The 18,407-nt window shown below is 43.2% G+C and overlaps 1 protein-coding gene and 1 long non-coding RNA gene across 3 annotated transcripts in view; both read left to right on the top strand.

The window, feature by feature from the left end:
* Positions 1-9,427: 9,427 nt before the first annotated feature.
* LOC109199412 (uncharacterized) lies at positions 9,428-15,886 on the top strand. 2 transcript variants are annotated; one of them, XR_003219269.1, is made up of 4 exons: positions 9,428-9,491; positions 9,576-9,695; positions 15,613-15,737; positions 15,857-15,886. It is a non-coding gene; the product is annotated as an uncharacterized LOC109199412 (long non-coding RNA). The 2 variants fall into 2 exon arrangements; XR_002059821.2 differs by having other exon boundaries at positions 15,854-15,881.
* An 828-nt stretch (positions 15,887-16,714) lies between these two features.
* Positions 16,715-18,407, top strand: part of LOC102076691 (NACHT, LRR and PYD domains-containing protein 12) — a 46,223-nt gene continuing 44,530 nt past the window's right edge. Inside the window, exon 1 of the mRNA XM_025905198.1 lies at positions 16,715-17,642. Coding sequence (XP_025760983.1) covers positions 16,741-17,642 — 902 coding nt within the window. The 5' untranslated portion in view covers positions 16,715-16,740. The remainder of the gene's footprint in view (positions 17,643-18,407) is intronic.

Here is an 18,407-nt window from a genome sequence, read left to right on the forward strand (position 1 = left end):
GAAAACAGTCCTCATGAACTGGAAAAATAAAAATGATCTTAATTCTAACCAATATAGAAATTATCTATTAGATTACATTAGTCTTGATACAGCCTCTGCCACCACATCAGATCAATTGCTCTGGGCTACTTTGATCAGCTCCATCACCTAGTGGGGGTGGGGGGTCATAGTTTGGTCTCGCCTTCACTGTTGTGATTGGTGTGGGGGTAGGGACAGGCTTAGGGCGTCGGGGTGTTCCCCAGGAGAATCTTCCTTGGGGGGCTCAACCAGGGGTAGCAGTCATGGCTAATTAGGGGCTCTGTTGGCTCTTAGGTGACGGTTTCCTCGTGGCTGCGTGCAGCGGGGCTAGGGGAGGGTCTGTGCTGACGGACGTGGGTTACTGACCTGGTAGCCTGGCTGCCCCTGGGTGGGTCCGGGACGGGCGTGAGGTTCTGGGGGCGCTCTGTCTCTGGGCTAGGACCCTAGCCGGGCCTCGGGGGCTTGGGTCCTGGTTGGTGTGTTCCCGGGGTTGTGGGCGGGTGGGTGAATGGGGGCCCAGCCCTGGCGCAGGGTGCCGCTGGTGCATCGAGCCACCTGGGGGGCTCTTCAACTGGTGGGGGAGGTTGTTACACCTTGCAGGAGCTCTCCTCTCTTCAGGAACTCTCCCTGCAGGAGGGGGAGATACAGGAGAGGTGGAGGAAGATCTCAGCCTGGGCGTCTATTGTCTTGTGTAGTCTGGAAGATGAGTGGATGATGGGGTGGGTGCAGTTTTCTCTGTAGTGGGGTTGGGTGGGCTGTCCCGGGCTCTGTGGGGCCGGGCAGCGCTGCTGCACTGGGCCCCGGTCCGGATGGGCCTGGGCCCCCTTTCCCTGGCGGGTCGTGGAGTATGGGGGTGCCTACTGGGGTCAGCGGGGGAGCTGGCCCCAGGGAGGGGTCACTTGCCCCTCCCTTCCTTCCCTCCCCATCTCCAGCTTCCTCCCTCTTCCCGCTCCACCACAATCACCCACACATGCAGGGCCTTGGGGTAGGGGTGTGTCACCAGGGTGCAGAGGAGGCATCCCCCCCTCCTCTGTCCCCTTCTGGCTGCCTCTGCGTCAATTTTATCCCACAACTTAGACATTCACATTACTCACACTCTCATTACACATACATATAGGATCTTGGGGGTGGGCACGCTACACGGAATCCAAATTACCATCAGGGTGTACACCTCACCCCTGGCGTCGTTGCCCACCTCTCAATTTTAAATACACGTAGACATTGAGGGCTATCAGGTGGGCTGTGCGCTTACCTGCTGCTCTCTGGCAGGTAGCTCTATGCCCTCCTGGGCTCCAAGAGCACATTGACATCCAGGAGCTCACAAAGAGCCCAGAACAACATGAAAGACCTGCAGGCCTCACTTAAGGTCATCATTGAACAATAAGAAAGAGAATCCATGGGGGAGTCCAAGGAGAAAACCACTGCAGACCAAGAAGAACACAAAGGATGGTCTCACATTGTCCAACAACATGGTGATGATCCCGTTTGGGAAAGACTCTGTGGACTGATGAGACAAAAGCTTTCTGACGAGTCCTGTTACATCTGAAACTAACACAGCATCAATGAAAAGGAGCCTCATAGCAACAGTCACATATGGTGGTGGTAGTGTGATGGTCCCATGTGATGCATCATGGCACCAACAATACAACAACAAATACACACATGTGACAAATGTACAATAACAGATCATTAAGTGTCATGGCGCTGTGCGCATTAGTATATTTGACTTAAGCTTAATAATTAGAATAATGCTCTGATCTCTTCAAATAAATGAAATCATACCTTTCTACTAAAACTGTTTCTGTTGGTCTCCACCTTTTCCTGAACCAGACCCTGCAGGATCCACCTGAGTGTCCCAGTCCTGGACCCTGTTTGTAACCAGGAGGATCCCAGGCCTGATTATTGTTGATGTATTATAAATATTCTTGTTTTATTCTCATTAAATAAATATGTGTATAAATATGTGGATTCATGTTTCAGTCCTGGACGTTGATGCTTGTTTGTTTGAAAGGACACAGATGGACCTTGTTTCCCTCTTTCATGGTCCAAACGTGTCTTCTGTGGACATCCAGGCCTTTCTCTGGTCTTTTCTTTTGTGAATAGACCAAACTCTTGATGTGTCCTCGATGTTGCTGCTGTCTCTCTGATGGATCTGCTTGGCACAGCTGCTTTCACAGGACGTCAGGGCGTTACACAAACAGCTTTAACTGCACAACGACACACTTTAAAAGATCTCCATACCTCTTTATCAGCTTCATTTATATAAAGAAGTGTCCTACATCTGTCTGTAAAAGAGCTGTGATAGAAATATCTGATTAGCTCGAGTCTGTTGAAAAGGTGGAAGGAGAACCAAATTCATATTGATTTTCAGACTGAATAGGATACGGAAAATTATCACTGATAAAAAAAAATCCGTTTTTTGTTTTTTCTGAATATGAAACATGGTGAAATGAGACCAAGTTGCTGATGGTAACACAGCAACAAACCATCAGTGTGACATTATATTCATTCTAAAACAAACGGATCTTATTGTGAAAATCTGCCTCCTCCCCCCTCCCCACCTGTGCTGAGGTTAAGGCTAAGTCCCGCCTCCTTCCAGGAAGCAGCTGGTGTGTGACGAAAGTGTAAGTTTGCTTTGTTTCCTCCTTTAACAGTTTGTCGTTAGGAATTTTACTGTTCATCTCATGTTTGATTTCTTCACACAACAAACTGTGTGTGTTTGTATTTCCGGTCTCTCCATTAAAGTCAGTGTGTAATGTTTTCCGACGAGGCCAAGTGTGTCCACCATTTTCTGTTACTGTGTGATCAGACTCCGGGAATCAGACCAAACACACTGAATGTGTCCTGAGCTCGGCCGGAGAGCCTCTGAGCTCCGAGTGTTTATATTCACAGGGACAGCAGTAGACGGAGAGTGGACTTTGTAAATCAATACTTTTGTATAAATGTGTGTTAGATACAGATTCAACATGTTGGTCTTAAGAAAACTGCGCCACAAACTGTTGGCTCCGCTCCAACAGGAAGAAGCGTTACAAAACACACAAAAATTATTGTAGTTCACTAAAACTGAACTCAGAAATAAAACTAGATCAAAATAAAATAAAATAAAATAAAATATAAATAAAAACTACAAACAAAAATTAAAACTAAATTATTTATAGTGATCAATGAAATGATTTTGGAAAACTCAAAACTAAATAACATTTTATGGGATGTCCTTTTAATGTTTCATAGTTTGGCTGAGAAAAGAACAAAAATAAAAAATAAAACTTGCCTTATTATTCTTCGATAGACACACTTAATTAGATGTTGGATGTCTGTGACTGTGAGTCACTGCTTTCAAAGGGTTCAGTGTTTGTATTATAAAATCTGCATATAACAACTCTACTGTCTGTGGCTATGTTTCGGATGGCGTTTCAGCCACCCCAGGTGTCTTCTCTGTCCAAAATGTGAACATTGGCATCCTCGAAAGAGTGACCTTTATCCTTAAGATGCAGATGGACTGCTGAGTCTTGTCCTGTGGAGGTGGCTCTTCTATGTTGTGCCATGCGCTTGTGAAGTGGCTGTTTGGTCTCTCCGATGTAGAGGTCCGGGCATTCCTCACTGCACTGTACAGCATACACCACGTTGTTCAGTCTGTGTTTTGGAGTTTTGTCTTTCGGGTGAACCAGTTTGTGTCTGAGTGTGTTGCTGGGTCTGAAGTACACTGGGATGTCGTGTTTGGAGAAAACTCTCCTGAGTTTCTCTGATACACCGGCTACATAGGGGATGACAACGTTGTTGCGTCTGTCTTTCTTATCCTCCCTCGCTGGTGTATGATCTTTTTTTCTGTGCCTCTTTGCTGACTTTATGAACGCCCAGTTAGGATAACCGCATGTTTTAAGTGCTTCCTTTACATGTGTGTGTTGCTTCTTTTTCCCTTCAGGCTTAGAGGGAACATGTTCTGCCCGGTGGTGTAGGGTCCTGATTACTCCAAGTTTATGTTCCAGTGGGTGATGGGAGTCAAAGAGGAGGTACTGGTCCGTGTGTGTGGGCTTCCGGTAAACTTCAATGTTGTGGTTGCCATTCTCTTCAATGTGCACGGCGCAGTCCAGGAAAGGCAAACCGTTATCCTTTGTGTCTTCCCTGGTGAACTTGATGTTTCTATCCACGGCGTTAATGTGCGCAGTGAAGGATTCCACTTCTTGTCTTTGATTTTGACCCAGGTGTCATCTACATATCTGTACCAGTGGCTGGGTGCTCTTCCTTTGAAAGAGCCAAAAGCCTTTCTTTCCACTTCCTCCATGTAAAGGTTGGCTACAATAGGTCCTACGACCTATTGTAGCCACAATAGGTCCTACAATAGGTCTTTGACTTTGGCTACAATAGGTCCTATCTGTCGGCCTCCATGTGGTGACCATAAACAATGTGTTTTGTGAAACCACGAAACACACAATAGCGTATAATATGAAACTATAGATGTTTCCATATTGTCATATCGAACAGCCCTATGCAGTTAAACGTTTTTCTAGTTTGAACTTCCATGAAGACACAGGGCTTGCAAAATCGCTAGCCCGACGTCCCGGGGCTAGCGATTTTTCCAGTCGGGCTACCAGAATCTATCCCTGCCCTGCCCGTCGGGCTATCATAGGAAAGAAAAATATATGTCAATGCTTTTGCATTCTTTCGGAAATGTAGCTGGGTAAATATGTCATTGGCATCGCCGAACCACTGTCAATATGTGACTAGGGCTGCTCAATTAATCGAATTTTAATCTAAATTACGATCTGGGCTTTCAACGATCATTAAAAATGACTGAGCCGATTATTAGCACCTCCCTCATGCTTTACTCTCGCGCTGCTCCGTGTGGCAAATCGAGCGCACCTCTCTGTGTTTCGAACACGCGTCACAACAATTAAGAGGAGCTAACAGAGGGAAGCTCGGAAAGCTAAGCAGAAGTTATTTGGAGAGGAGAGTGACTGCCGTTGGTTGAAAAGAGAGGTAAAAAAGAGGTAAAAAGAGAGGTAAAAAAACCCTTCAGTGGTGTGGAAACATTATGGGTTCGCGGAGTCAGACGTGGATCCAAGTAGACATAGTGTGGAAACTTTGGTGTCGTAGCTGCACCACAGAGCGACATGGCAAAGTTCACTAAACATAGATGTTTACATTTTATTTTTTATATTGCAAACATTTGCACTGTTATCAGTATTTGCACACTATTTTATACTATTTTTGACAATCTTTAAAGCCATTATTCAATACATTGTTATTGTTAAATAAATATCGTCAAATAATCGAGATCTCAATTTCAGTGAAAATAATCGTGATTATCATTTTTGCCATAATCGAGCAGCCCTATATGTGACATATTGAAATCGCATTTGAATTTGCGCTTGTTTTTTGCTTTCACTTTGCAATCGCGCGAACTGTGTATAGAGAGACAGTACTGATTGGTGAGTGACGATAATTTGCGCACCAATTCCTCTGGCATCGTCTTATCAATCGTTAGTTTACTATGCGAACATGACAAGTGAAATCTCCCGCAGGAAGCTTAAACATGTGAGAGGTTGATCGCGCAGAGAATCGCTGACCGTTATGTGAGTGCGTGTGTAAAAGCAGCAGGATATATATTTTAATTCTGCTGAGCCAAATAAGACGGGTCAGGGTGAAGAAGTGACAGCCAAAGAAAAGCTGACCACAAAACGCAAAAGTTATGACAAATCAGACTATGAGGCAAAAAGAAAGTGCAGTTTTATGGTTTCATGGACAAAAGAATTTCTGTGGCTGGAATATGACAAGCTAAATAACCAGGGCTGCGCATAAGTGGTCCGCAGGTGCGCATTCGCTGTCAAAATAAAATACGCGCACAAGATAAGAAGTTGCAACGCGTGTTTGCGTCCATAAGATTTTCTGGAGGAGGACAGACATTTGTTTAGAACTCTTAAAGATGTCGAAGAAGCTCCTTTAAGCAATTACTTTGGTGTTCCTCCACCTCCAAAGAAATGTCAGATGGAGTCCGAACCACAAAAGAAGCGCATATTCTAGGAAAAGTGGTTGCAGGAGGTGAGCTGGCTTCAAAGAGATGATGAACGCACAGAGATTTGGTGCAGAATGTGCCATGAAAATTCCACTCTAGCGGACAAAAACAGCCTTTTATATGGACACAAACGCGCGTTTCAACTTCTTATCTGGTGCGCGTCTTTTATTTTGACAGCGAATGCGCACATGCGGACCACTTATGTGCACCCGTGTAAATAACATATTGTTCTGCCAGGTGTGTTGTTGGTTTCCCTCGATTTCTGAGTCGACAAGCGCCTTTGTTACTGGGACCAGTAATTTTAAGAAAGGCCCCCATTAGAACCCATGAGAAATGCAAGAAATGGATTATTGCTCAGTCTGCAAATAACATACTAAAAATCAACCTGAAAAATCTGGTTAGAACAGCCTACTATGTTGCAAAGAGTGAACTACCACTGGCAAAATTTAGCAGTCTTTGCAAACTTCAAAAAGCAAATGGCCTAGATCTTGGTTCCACTTGCCTCTTACCCGTGACTTCAGTGGAAATTTCAAATTCAGGATCTGACACAGACTGATTCCTGTTGTACAGTTCTTACAAGTTCATAGAAATTTCTGTTCAATTACAACCAAGTATTTTTATACAATATTGTAATTTGTGTTTCAACAATTTTTTGATTAATGTTTTGTTTCTGTTACAATATTATACATTAAAATATAATATTGTAACAGAAAAAAAAACAGGAAACAAAACATAAAAAAAATTGCTCCCTTTTTTATTCGGGCTACTTAAATTTATTTTGGGCTACCAAAAACTGAAGAGTCCCTGCCCGAAGGGCTACCAGGGATTTTGAAATTTTGCGAGCCCTGAGACATTTTCCTTGGCTGAAAAACCCCGAACATCATTCAAGGCAGCTTTGTTTCTCATGAATATGATGTGAGGAGAGAGCTGCTTGGGTTCCCCTCAATAAGCATTATTTTATCCCTTTATGTTTTCAGTCCTTCTGTATCTAATGTCTGCATGTTGGTCATCATCAAACATGAGTCTTGAAACTTTGCAGATTGTGACAGTTTTGCTTTGCTAAGTTAAAATCCCTGGTTTCTGCTCTATGGCTGCTGGGTGACCCCTCATCTGGAGCTCTCCTCAGCTCTTCCCAGGAGGGTGGGACATTTGCCCCTCCAATGGTCCTCCTTGGGCTCTCACACTCTGGGGGAGGGAAGAGTTCTGGATGTCTGGGGCCTGGATCACCTCCATACCTGCTTCATGCCCTGGGGGACGGGGCTATGGCTCCCCACACCCTCTAGCAACTCTAGCTGGTGTCCTGAAGATTTTAGATCTCACTTTGGGTCAACACACCTGAGCACGTTCATTACCAGGCCTCTGGAGAACTCTGGAAAGACATGTTGAAGAGGTCATTTAGCCATTTAAATCAGCTGTGTTGGATCAAGGACACATTTAAAACTTGCCCTCGACGCCTGGAGTTCGAGACCCCAGCTCTAGCAGATCGCTACATGGAGAAATCTTTTGAATACAAATTCGCTCATCCACACAGGTGTTCACTGACACAAACTACACCTTTATGGCTGCTACCTCAAAGCAAATTGTGGGCTGTCGGATCTGCGTGCTGTGTCATGTCATGTCATCTTACATTAAAATTAAAAACACAAGAATCCAAAATCGGCTGCTGATGTTAAAGTGTGTTTTCCATGTCAGAGAACACAGAGCTGCTGAACAGGTTTTCATGTTAGTATCTGAAGAATCGATGGAGAAAGCACTGATTCAGGTTCAGGGGAATGAGTGGAGTATTTCTCAAACAGATATGTCTTGCTGGGATTTTTGTTCTGTGGGTTAAATGAGAGGATAGAGAGGCTTATTTTGAAATTATAAAATCATATAAAATTATAAAATGATTCCTGTAGTCCCAGAATAAAAATACATTTTTAAAATTTAGATGTCACAACATATCTGAATGGGAAAAACTCAAGTCAAAGTTTGTTTCTCTAGCGTATTTAAAACACTTCAATTGACCGAAGATATCCTGCTCAACTAGAGCCAATAATTAGATTGTTAGAGTGTTTAACAAGATTGGGCCGCTCTTATGTTATTAAGATGATAATATATTTTTATTATAGGTTAAAGTTTAGGAGCCGCCACTGAAAATGCTCCATCACCTCTGCTCTCCTGCTCACTAACTGCAGCCTGAGCGTGGTCGATGGTCCACCTGCTGTCAGACTGACACATCTGTTTGACCATAAGCAGTTATAGCGTAAACAAATGTTGGAGGTCTTTATAATTACAGTGCAGGTGGATGTATAGATGTAGTAAAGAATTGAATTAAACCTGTTGGCTTCTGTCTGTTTAAAAACCTTTGTTATAAATATTGAATCTGCTTCAACAGGAAGTAATACAACAACAACACTACAAAGGTTTTTGCATTGTTTATTCACCTAAACTTCATTAGACCCAATACAATTATTATATTAAATTAGTGAAAACATTAACAAATAATTAGATATCAGTTATCAGGTATGTCTCAGGCAAAGTGAGATGTTGAGACAGAAGAATTGTGTTACAAATAAAGAAAACATTGATGAATGTTTTCAAAATGTTTCAATCAGATTTAATATAAAAAGTCATAATTACTTGTACTTTAAAATGCTATGTTCCTTTAAAATCCTTCCTTTAAAATGCTATAATAATACCATACCATAGTAACCATGATACCATAGTTATCAAATTCTGTTTAAGTTAAATCATGTCTGTGTACAAAGAGCATGTGTCAGTCTCACTGTCTGTGCCCAAAGTGTTTGACCTCAGCCGTCCCAGTAATATACTCATTTCATTGTCCCTGTTGGTCACTCTCAATATGAATCTTCGGATATTTAACTCTGCCACCTCCAGCTTTTGGGGCAGAGGGTACTTAACACAGAGCTGTAACTCTTAAAATGCTCCTTCTTTTTAAATTAACAGTACAGTTAGGAAAAAAACAACCAACAACAGACAATCAAAACAAACTCCTTGTGTTGTTAAAATCTGCCTCGTCCACCTTCCTTTTGTTTTCTGTCCACATTAACAAACTTAGAGAGACAAACTGTCACTTCTTATTTTTCTTATTACCATTAAATCAGTGTGTGTCAGTGAATGCATCGTGTGTGCTTCATGGCTCCATCTAGTGGACTGATAGTAGAGCAGCTGATGGCAGCTTCCTCTGCCTCACACTGCTGTCTGACTGCATTCAGCTGACACTGAGATGAAGCAGGAAAGAAGCAGCTGATATTTGGACAGCACACATGATGGAAAGGAGGATTTCAGTTGATGTGCACATGAATGATTTGTGTTTCCTCTGCAGGTGAAGGTAGAAAGTGTGTGTGAGCTGATGTGAATTGAGCAGCATGGATCAGTGTGAGGACAGAGAGGAGGGAGTCCCTCCCTCTAAAAGCACTCTGTGTGGGGAACATGAGAGCCAGACCAAAGCTCAGAGGTGAGATGACCATCTCTAACTGTCCATGACTCTTCTCCATGTCACAGCTCAGCACTCACATCACTGCTCCATCATTATTCACAGGGAGAAACGAGGAACTAAACGCAAACCTGAACCTGAACCCAGCTGTGTGTCCTTAAAGAGTGACTGGTCCAATGATCGTGCCATTTATTTTAAAGTCCAGCCTGTGTCTGCTGCAGAGAGGTGAGCTGTTAGTAACATGAAGTCTTGGATGTCAGTTTGGTGTCTGTTTTAAATGAAATGTTTGATTTTGTTTCCAGGGGCCCGTTCTTCGTACCTCGCTAAGTAAGTTAGCCGGATTTGAATGTTGACGATTTCGCGTAATCTTGGATCGTTCGGTTCTCCAAAGCTCAGGAGCAGGTTTACTTTATGTAAACAGGATTAGATCGCGGCCACTCAGGTATGTCCGCTGCAGTTATATGAAAGCAACAGCGACATTTCTCCACTGTTTTACCATAAATAAATATTATCAATGTAACTAAAGATAATGCAGCATTTGATTCTTTTATTGATTGCATACAGATACATACAGGTCATTTCCGAAAAAAAGGGAAATGTACTATTAATCATTCTATTACATGTAGTAGATCATGTCAGATGTAATTCATATTTTAGAGTAGTAATAGTAAATTACTACGTGCAATCAAGATGAGAGACCACGGCTATAAAAGCGAAGGTGGATTTGGGAAGTCTGTCGCAGCCATGTCCTGTCCGTTTGTACGCGAGCAAGGAAGGTGCAAGATTGATAAGGAGAGTTTTCAGAATTTAGCGTATATTGCGGGATAGACAGGATCCTTTAGCTCAGCGCGACGGTGTGCTCATAGAGAGATATCGATTCTCCCGTGAGGGTATTATTTACTTTCTTCCTCTCTCTCTCTCTCTCTCTCTCTCTCTCTATATATATATATATATATACTTACTGTACTGTATATACTTACTCCCGACTTACTGTGCATGCTTCAGTCACCCCTTGCATGGGAACAGGTAAAAGTGATGGAGTGTTATGTCAAACTACACACAAAAAAACCCACAATGTCAATAAATGTCACAGTACAAAAAGGGGTGTGACGAGGGGGTGCAGGACCACCACCTGTCTTTATTTGCCCTGCCCTTTTCTTGGTTGCTGTTATAAACAAACAAACAGATTATTCCAGGGTCTCTTGTCATAGACTAAAAGCAATATAAGTGATAAATATTACCATTCTGTGGAATATTCTTATATTTCACTTTTACTTTTTCCCATGTTCTAGTGGGTCCTGTTGTGGCTCTAATGTGAAAGAGGATATGATGTAATATAATACAATGTGGTATAATATAATATCACATGATATAATGTAATATCACGGATCACTTACGAGTTTAATTTGTCAGCAACTTTCTGCCAGCCCTCTCTCCTTGCTTTTGCAGCCTTTGCAGTGTTCCCCTGCGTTTTAATTAAACTCTGAAACTCCTGATATCCCTCAATCAAGAGTTCTTGGTCTGCTGCCGTGAAATACTGAGCGCACTCCTTCGACATCTTCGCCGACCAATCACAGGGTTGCCGATCAATGTTTCTACTATCGATGCGTAGCCCCTTTTAAGCCACCCAGTGATCTCAGATTACTTCATCCAGCTATACTAATCGTCAACAACAGGTGTGTTCGGAGAACCGGATTAGCGAGCTCAAAGTTAGCGCGATGATTTGATCTTGGATGTGTCATTTGATCTTGGATGTAGTAAGCGAGGTACGAAGAACGGACCCCTGGTCTCTAAACTGCATTTCAAAGGAAGTAACCAAGTCTGGAGTTCCTTTATTCTATAAAACATGTCCAACATTTAAACTCCTGCTGCTCACAGTGGGACCATCAATAGTCCTGCACAGTGTAAATGACCTCTGGGTGGCGCTCTGTTCTCACACTGCCAACACTAGTTCAGATTTTCCTTCAGGTTATGCTCAGCCTGCAAACCTGCAAAGATGCACCCATTAATTTTAAATCCCAGCCTGTGTCTGCTGCAGAGGTGAGCTGTTAGTAACATGAACTGTTTGAGAGCTGAGTTGGTTGGTTGGTAATAGACATAGATTAGTTTTTTGTTAGTTAATTAGTGACAGAAGCAATGACTTGGTGGAGAATAAGAACACTGAAGCTAAAAATCTGTCTCACTGTTGTGCTGCTATTTGCTGCAGCAATGACTTCATTTAAAAACTTTCACTCTCTGTCTCTTCAGCAGGAAGTGGTTCTGCTTTGTTTGCTGGCTGAGCTAAAACAGGAAAATCCACTTGTTAGTTGTAGTGTTTGGGTTTATAACAACGCTAAAGAGGAGAAACAGAGAGAGAGAACTTTATTAATCCCTCGAGTTGGTTCCTTCGGGAAGTTCAGTTAAACAACAGCTGGAACTAATCAGGTACAACAAGACAGGGAGAACGCACAACTTAACAAAATCCTGTAGAGACACAAGACATGGAAGGTACACAGGCAGGGGTGGTCCTAGGCTGTTTTGTGCCCTCGGCATCAAAATTATAAAATGTAAAGGTTTGAAATGTAATGAGTCATCGATAATATATAATAGTTTGGTAGAATAGATGAAGAATAAATAGAATAAATTTAAGTAGAATAGCAGACAAATCAACAATACAGCTCTTTCAATTAATGTCTAATTTATATTATGCTGAACACACTGAACGCACATAATATTATAATATTATGCTTGTGCTAACTTTTCACGTATATGCAGGGCTCTAGAGTGTGACCAATTTGGTCGCAAATGTGACCAAATTTTTCAATGGTGCGACTAAAAAAACTCTTTGGTCGCACTGGTGCGACCAACTGTTCGGGTAACAAAAAAAATCTCTGCAGCTCTCCGTGTGGTCAACAACAGACACACATTATGTCCCTATCGTGGACTAAACCAGTCAAAGATAGTCAGGAGCGGGGCCTCTCTGTTTGGCCGTGGTCAATTTGAAATGCAGGTGGAAGAGGGAGGTGAGTAGCTTGAATAAAACGATATTGATTCATTAAACTTTGTTTTACCAGAAACGCTAGATTCTCAGATTAAAGCTCACAAAACTATTCCAACAACCACCAAACAGTAAATGAGAGCAGCTACACGGAGTCCACACAAAGACGTAAACACAGAGCGGACCCGACGCATCAGAAACAGCTTTCTCTTTCTCGGCTTTCTCAGCCGACGGTCCGTAGACGGACACGCCGTCGGAGCTCAGCAATTCTGATGCGTCGGGTCCGCACTGTGTTTACGTCTTTTTGCGCTGATTCTGAGCTGCAGGTTTTGTCTCTCTCCAACCAAAATTCACCAAGCAAGCAGCAAAAGAAGCAGCAAACTACACTTCACAGTTGATAAACATCGTCATGAATTCCCTCTTACTTTTGCTGTTTTGCTTCCACCATGATGAAAATCACACTTCATGCACAGCTCTCTGTGTGTACTTCAAGAACAGTTTCCCGTCTCAAATCTCTGTTTTCTGCATTATCCATTCGCTTATTACCCACCAGTCTACCGTTGTTTACAGCGCTGTCGGCCGCTTGTCTTTTTCTTTTCTTTTCTTTTTTTCACTTAAATGACCTCGGACAAGAAAGCCTAATTTCTGCTGTTCAATACTGAAGAAATGTAAACTTTTTAAAATTATGCAAAATTACAGAATATTGCAGAATATTTTTAAGGTTATCTGCTATAAAACGCCAGACCAGGAAAATCTCCTTCATGTTTTTCTGTGTTTTATTCTCAGTTACTTTCACACAAAGGCATCTGCTGTGATGTTCACAATTCTGATGAAGTCTCACATGTATCAGTACTGATAAATGATCAGAATTATAATATTTCTGACTGTCTGAGGCTAAATTGAATCGAATCAGGACTTTGAGAACTGGAATTGAATGGATTATAGAAATCAGTGATGATACGCAGCCCTAGTGAGCAGCCTAGGCCTGACAGAAGTGGATGTAGCTGTGGGTAATGAGAAAAGATGAAAAGAACTATTGATAACTTTTTTGTTAAGTTAAGGCCTGATCCATCTGAAATTCATAGCCAGCTCTGACACGGTGCCATCAATCTTTGAATGCTGAAAAAGCACAATGTATCCAGAGAACACATTATATACTGCAATAAATGCACTGCCCAAGTGTCCCCTCTCCCCACTCCCTTTCAGCAGCAGGCAGCAGCAAACAGGTCGTCAGAGGAGGCCAAGATGATGATTAAGTTTAACATTTTCTACAATATTGACAAAGCACTTTAAGCACAAGATTGTTAGTTTTTCATTTAGAAATGTGTTAAGCGATGCGGTTGAAAAATTTGAGTGCAACTGTGGCAAAAAGTTAGTCTAGAGCCCTGCATATATGTGTGTGATAGAATTTAGAAAACACATCGGTGCAAACTACAAGTCTATATCATGATGTTGCTGTGGAATTTTCTGATAAAATAAAGTCTGCAACACATTGGCTCTGCAGAAACTCTGCAGTTCACCATCCACTGACCCCGCTCTGTTTTCCACTTCATGGCTGAGCTGCTGTTGTTCCCAGTAACTTCCACTCTGTTATAATCCTACTAACAGCTGACTGTGGAATATTTAGTAGTGAGGTAATTTCACAGCTGAACTTGTTGCACTGGTAGCATCCTATCACAGCAACACCCTGGAGTTCACTGAGCTCCGGAGAGCGAGCCATTCTCTCACAGATATTTGTAGAAGCAGTCTGCATGCCTGGGTGCTGATTTGGTACATATGCGGTCATGGAAGAGACTGAAACATCTGAGTTCAGTGTTTTGGATGGTGTGTGAATCCTCTTGGCAGTATCCTCCTGCAAACTGAGGCAAAAAGAATCTTCCCATTAAATTTTTCTTGTGATTTCCTGCCTATTTGCCTATTTTGGAGCTAAAAGATTCCACCAAACATATGAGATATCAATGGGAAGCCCAGGATGTCCTCTATCTAGCACATCAGGACTTAGTAGGGTAGCTCGAATAACTCAAAAGATATACACTGAAAACAAATGTCCTTTACAGAGGACATAAATAGGCTGGTTCTCATGAGGATATTGTGTATATGAAGTAAGTGTCAGGAGAAAGTAAGACAGACACAAAGCAAACAAGTCGTTGTTCCAAAGAACATCAAAGAAAAGTAAGAAAATGTTTTAGAAGCTTCAAACTGACGGGAACGATCAGCAGTTGAAAAAATGTTTAGAGTTGATGTCCAATGTCGTCACAGCAGATTCTGTCAGCAATGTTTCACATATTTCTTTGATTTTATAGATGGAGAATACTGCAATGAATGATCACCTGAAACAGTTTTTTTTTCTTCCTGGATACGACTCATTTAAAAACTATATTAACTTCTGGAAGTCATGAAAAAACCATTTGGACAAACATGGAAACAATCTGTCATGTTGTCCCGTGAGAATAAATATCCTAAAATAGCATTTAGAAGTCTGTAATTCTATTATAAGAGTTGTAGTCAGAGACCAGAGTTGGGAAAATGATTAAAACTGAACTTAGGAAATATTTAGTCTATTTAGACATCCTGGAGCCTTCATCTCACAGCTGCTGCACACAGAAAAGTCTGATTAGTTTAAAGAGGAAAACTTGTCCTGATCAAAACGAGGTGGGGGAAAAAGAACAGGAGAATCAGACACATAAATAATAAATGAAAAAATATGTAAAGAGGACCTACTGGAGCCAGTGTGGACATAGAGGGCTGGCCCACTGCATGACCCCCTGACTGTGACCGAGTCAGCGGTGGGTTGATTGTAATAACTCAGAGGTGGGAACAGCGATCTTCTCCTTTCCCTATGCAGGCCCCTCTCAACAGTTTCTGACCATGTTTCTGTTGCATATATGCTAACAATGCTAATGCTAAAGGCTGCATAACTGATGCTTAACTGAGACAAGAACTACATGTTGTGTTGTTAAATAATAAAGAAGCAGTAAAGACAAAGATGTTTGCACTTGTGTGTTTGATCCTGCAGCTGGAGCAGCTGCCAGAAACCACATCTGTAATATGGCACCGAGTACAGTCTGAGTGAAAGCTGGGAAACTTTTTTACATTCATTCATGTTTTAACTGCTTTATGCTGGAGGGTAACCTGCTCACCTTGGATATGTTTCTGGTTCTGCAGACAGTGCATTTCCTCATACTGGGACCAGTCTGCTTCATCAGGAGACTCCTCCTGTCCCCAGTGTGGAGAAAGATCCAGAACCAGAGCTGGACTGCAGACAGCCAGTCAGAGCAGCTGTGTACAAAGTAAGACTGAACATCTGTCTGCTGATGGACTCATTTCTGAAAACTGGACTTCTTGTGTTGTTCAGACATTGAAGAGTTTTCTTTCTCTTTAGTCTCATTGTTTCTCTTTCTTTCAGCAGATGTTGGTCTGCAGGAGGTTTTAGATGAACATAAGATCAGTCTGAGGAGGAGATGTGAACGTGTGACTGAAGGAAGTGATGAAACAGGAAGTAGAACCCTCCTCAACAGGATCTACACTGAGCTCTACATCACAGAGGGACAGAGTGAAGATGTTCATACCCAACATGAGGTGAGGCAGCTGGAGACAGCTTCCAAGATGGACGCCCTCCATGACGCTTCAATCAGGTGCCAGGACATCTTTAAAGCCTTCCCTGACCAACAGAGACCCATCAGAGTGGTTCTGACCAACGGCGTGGCTGGTGTTGGAAAAACCTTCTCAGTGCAGAAGTTCACTCTGGACTGGGCAGAGGGCTCGGAGAACCAACATGTCAGTGTGGTGGTTCTGCTTTCATTCAGGGAGCTGAACCTGATCAGAGATGAGCAGTACAGTCTTCTGGAGCTGCTCCATGTTTTCCATCCAACATTACAGAAGGTCACAGCAGAGAAGCTGGCTGTCTCCCAGCTTTTGTTCATCTTTGACGGCCTGGATGAAAGCAGACTTTCATTGGATTTCACCAACAGGAAGCTGCTGTCTGATGTCACACAGAAGTCATCAGTCAGCCAGCTGCTGACAAACCTCATCCAGGGGAATCTGCTTCCCTCGGCTCTCGTCTGGATAACTTCCCGACCTGCAGCAGCCAATCAGATCCCTCCTACATGTGTTGACAGGCTAACAGAAGCACGAGGCTTCACTGACGCCCAGAAGGAGGAGTACTTCAGGAGGAGATTCAGTGATGAAGATCTGTCCAGCAGAATCATCTCCCACATGAAGACATCCAGGAGCCTCCACATCATGTGTAGTATCCCAGTCTTCTGCTGGATCACTGCTACAGTTCTGGAGCACATGTTGACTACAGAGCAGAGAGGAGAGCTGCCCAAGACCCTGACTGACATGTACTCACACTTTCTGCTGGTTCAGACAAAGAGGAAGAAGAACAAGTACCATGAGGGACATGAGATGAGTCCACAGGAGCTGATAGAGGCTAACAATGAAGTTCTTCTGAAGCTGGGGAGGCTGGCGTTTGAACATCTGGAGAAAGGAAACATCATGTTCTACCAAGAAGACCTGGAGCAGTGTGGTCTGGATGTGACAGAGGCCTCGGTGTACTCAGGAGTTTGTACCGAGATCTTCAAAAGAGAGTGTGTGATCTTCCAGAAACCAGTCTACTGCTTTGTTCATCTGAGCATTCAGGAGTTTCTGGCTGCAGTCTACGTGTTCCACTGTTTCACCAACTGGAACACAGAGGTGCTGGACTTCCTGAGGATAGACTGGAATGAGTCATCTCTGGATGGTTTCCTGAAGAGAGTCATGATGATGTCCCTCCAGAGTAAAAATGGCCACCTGGACCTGTTTGTTCGCTTCCTTCATGGCCTCTCTCTGGAGTCTAACCAGAGACTCTTAGGAGGTCTGCTGGGTCAGACAGAGATCAGTCCAGAAACCATCCAGAGTGTCATCAACAACCTGAAGAAGATGAACAGTGATAAAATCTCTCCTGACAGAAGCATCAATATCTTCCACTGTCTGATGGAGATGAATGAACTCTCAGTACATCAGGAGATCCAAAAGTTCCTTAAGTCAGAGAACAGATCAGAGAAGGAACTCTCTGAAATCCAGTGCTCAGCTCTGGCCTTCATGCTCCAGATGTCAGAGGAGGTTCTGGATGAGTTGGACCTGCAGAACTACAACACATCAGATCAGGGACGACAGAGACTGATTCCAGCTGTGAGGACCTGCAGAAAGGCTCGGTGAGTCCAGATTCAATTCAGTTCAATTCAATTCAATTTTATTTATATAGCGCCAAATCACAACAAAAGTCGCCTCAAGGCGCTTCATAGGTACAGAGAAAAACCCAACAATCATTTGACCCCCTATGAGCAAGCACTTTGGTGAAAGTGGGAAGGAAAAACTCCCTTTTAACAGGAAGAAACCTTTGGCAGAACCAGGCTCAGGGAGTGGCGGCCATCTGCTGTGACTGGTTGGGGTGGGAGAAGGAAAACAGGATGAAAGACGTGCTGTGGAAGAGAGACAGAGGTTAATAACAGATATGATTCAATGCAGAGATGTCTATTAAGAGGGCGATCATGGCTCAAGAGTTGGGAGTTCGCCTTGTAATCAGAAGGTTGCTGGCTCGAGCCCCGGCTTGGACAGTCTTGGTCTTTGTGTCCTTGGGCAAGACACTTCACCTGTTTCCTACTGGTGGTGGTCAGAGGGCCCGGTGGTGCCAGTGTTCGGCAGCCTCGCCTCTGTCAGTGCGCCCCAGGGTGACTGTGGCTACAATGTAGCTTGCCATCACCAGTGTGTGAATGGGTGAATGACTGGATGTGTAAAGCGCTTTGGGGTCCTTAGGGACTGGTAAAGCGCTAGACAAACACTGGACATTTACCATTTATTAACACATAGTGAGTGAGAAAGGTGACTGGAAAGGAAAACTCAATGCATCATGGGAATCCCCGGCAGCCTATGTCTATTGCAGCATAACTAAGGGAGGATTCAGGGTCACCTGGTCCAGC

Source organism: Oreochromis niloticus, linkage group LG3 (genome assembly GCF_001858045.2).
Source record: "Oreochromis niloticus isolate F11D_XX linkage group LG3, O_niloticus_UMD_NMBU, whole genome shotgun sequence".
NCBI lineage: Eukaryota > Metazoa > Chordata > Actinopteri > Cichliformes > Cichlidae > Oreochromis > Oreochromis niloticus.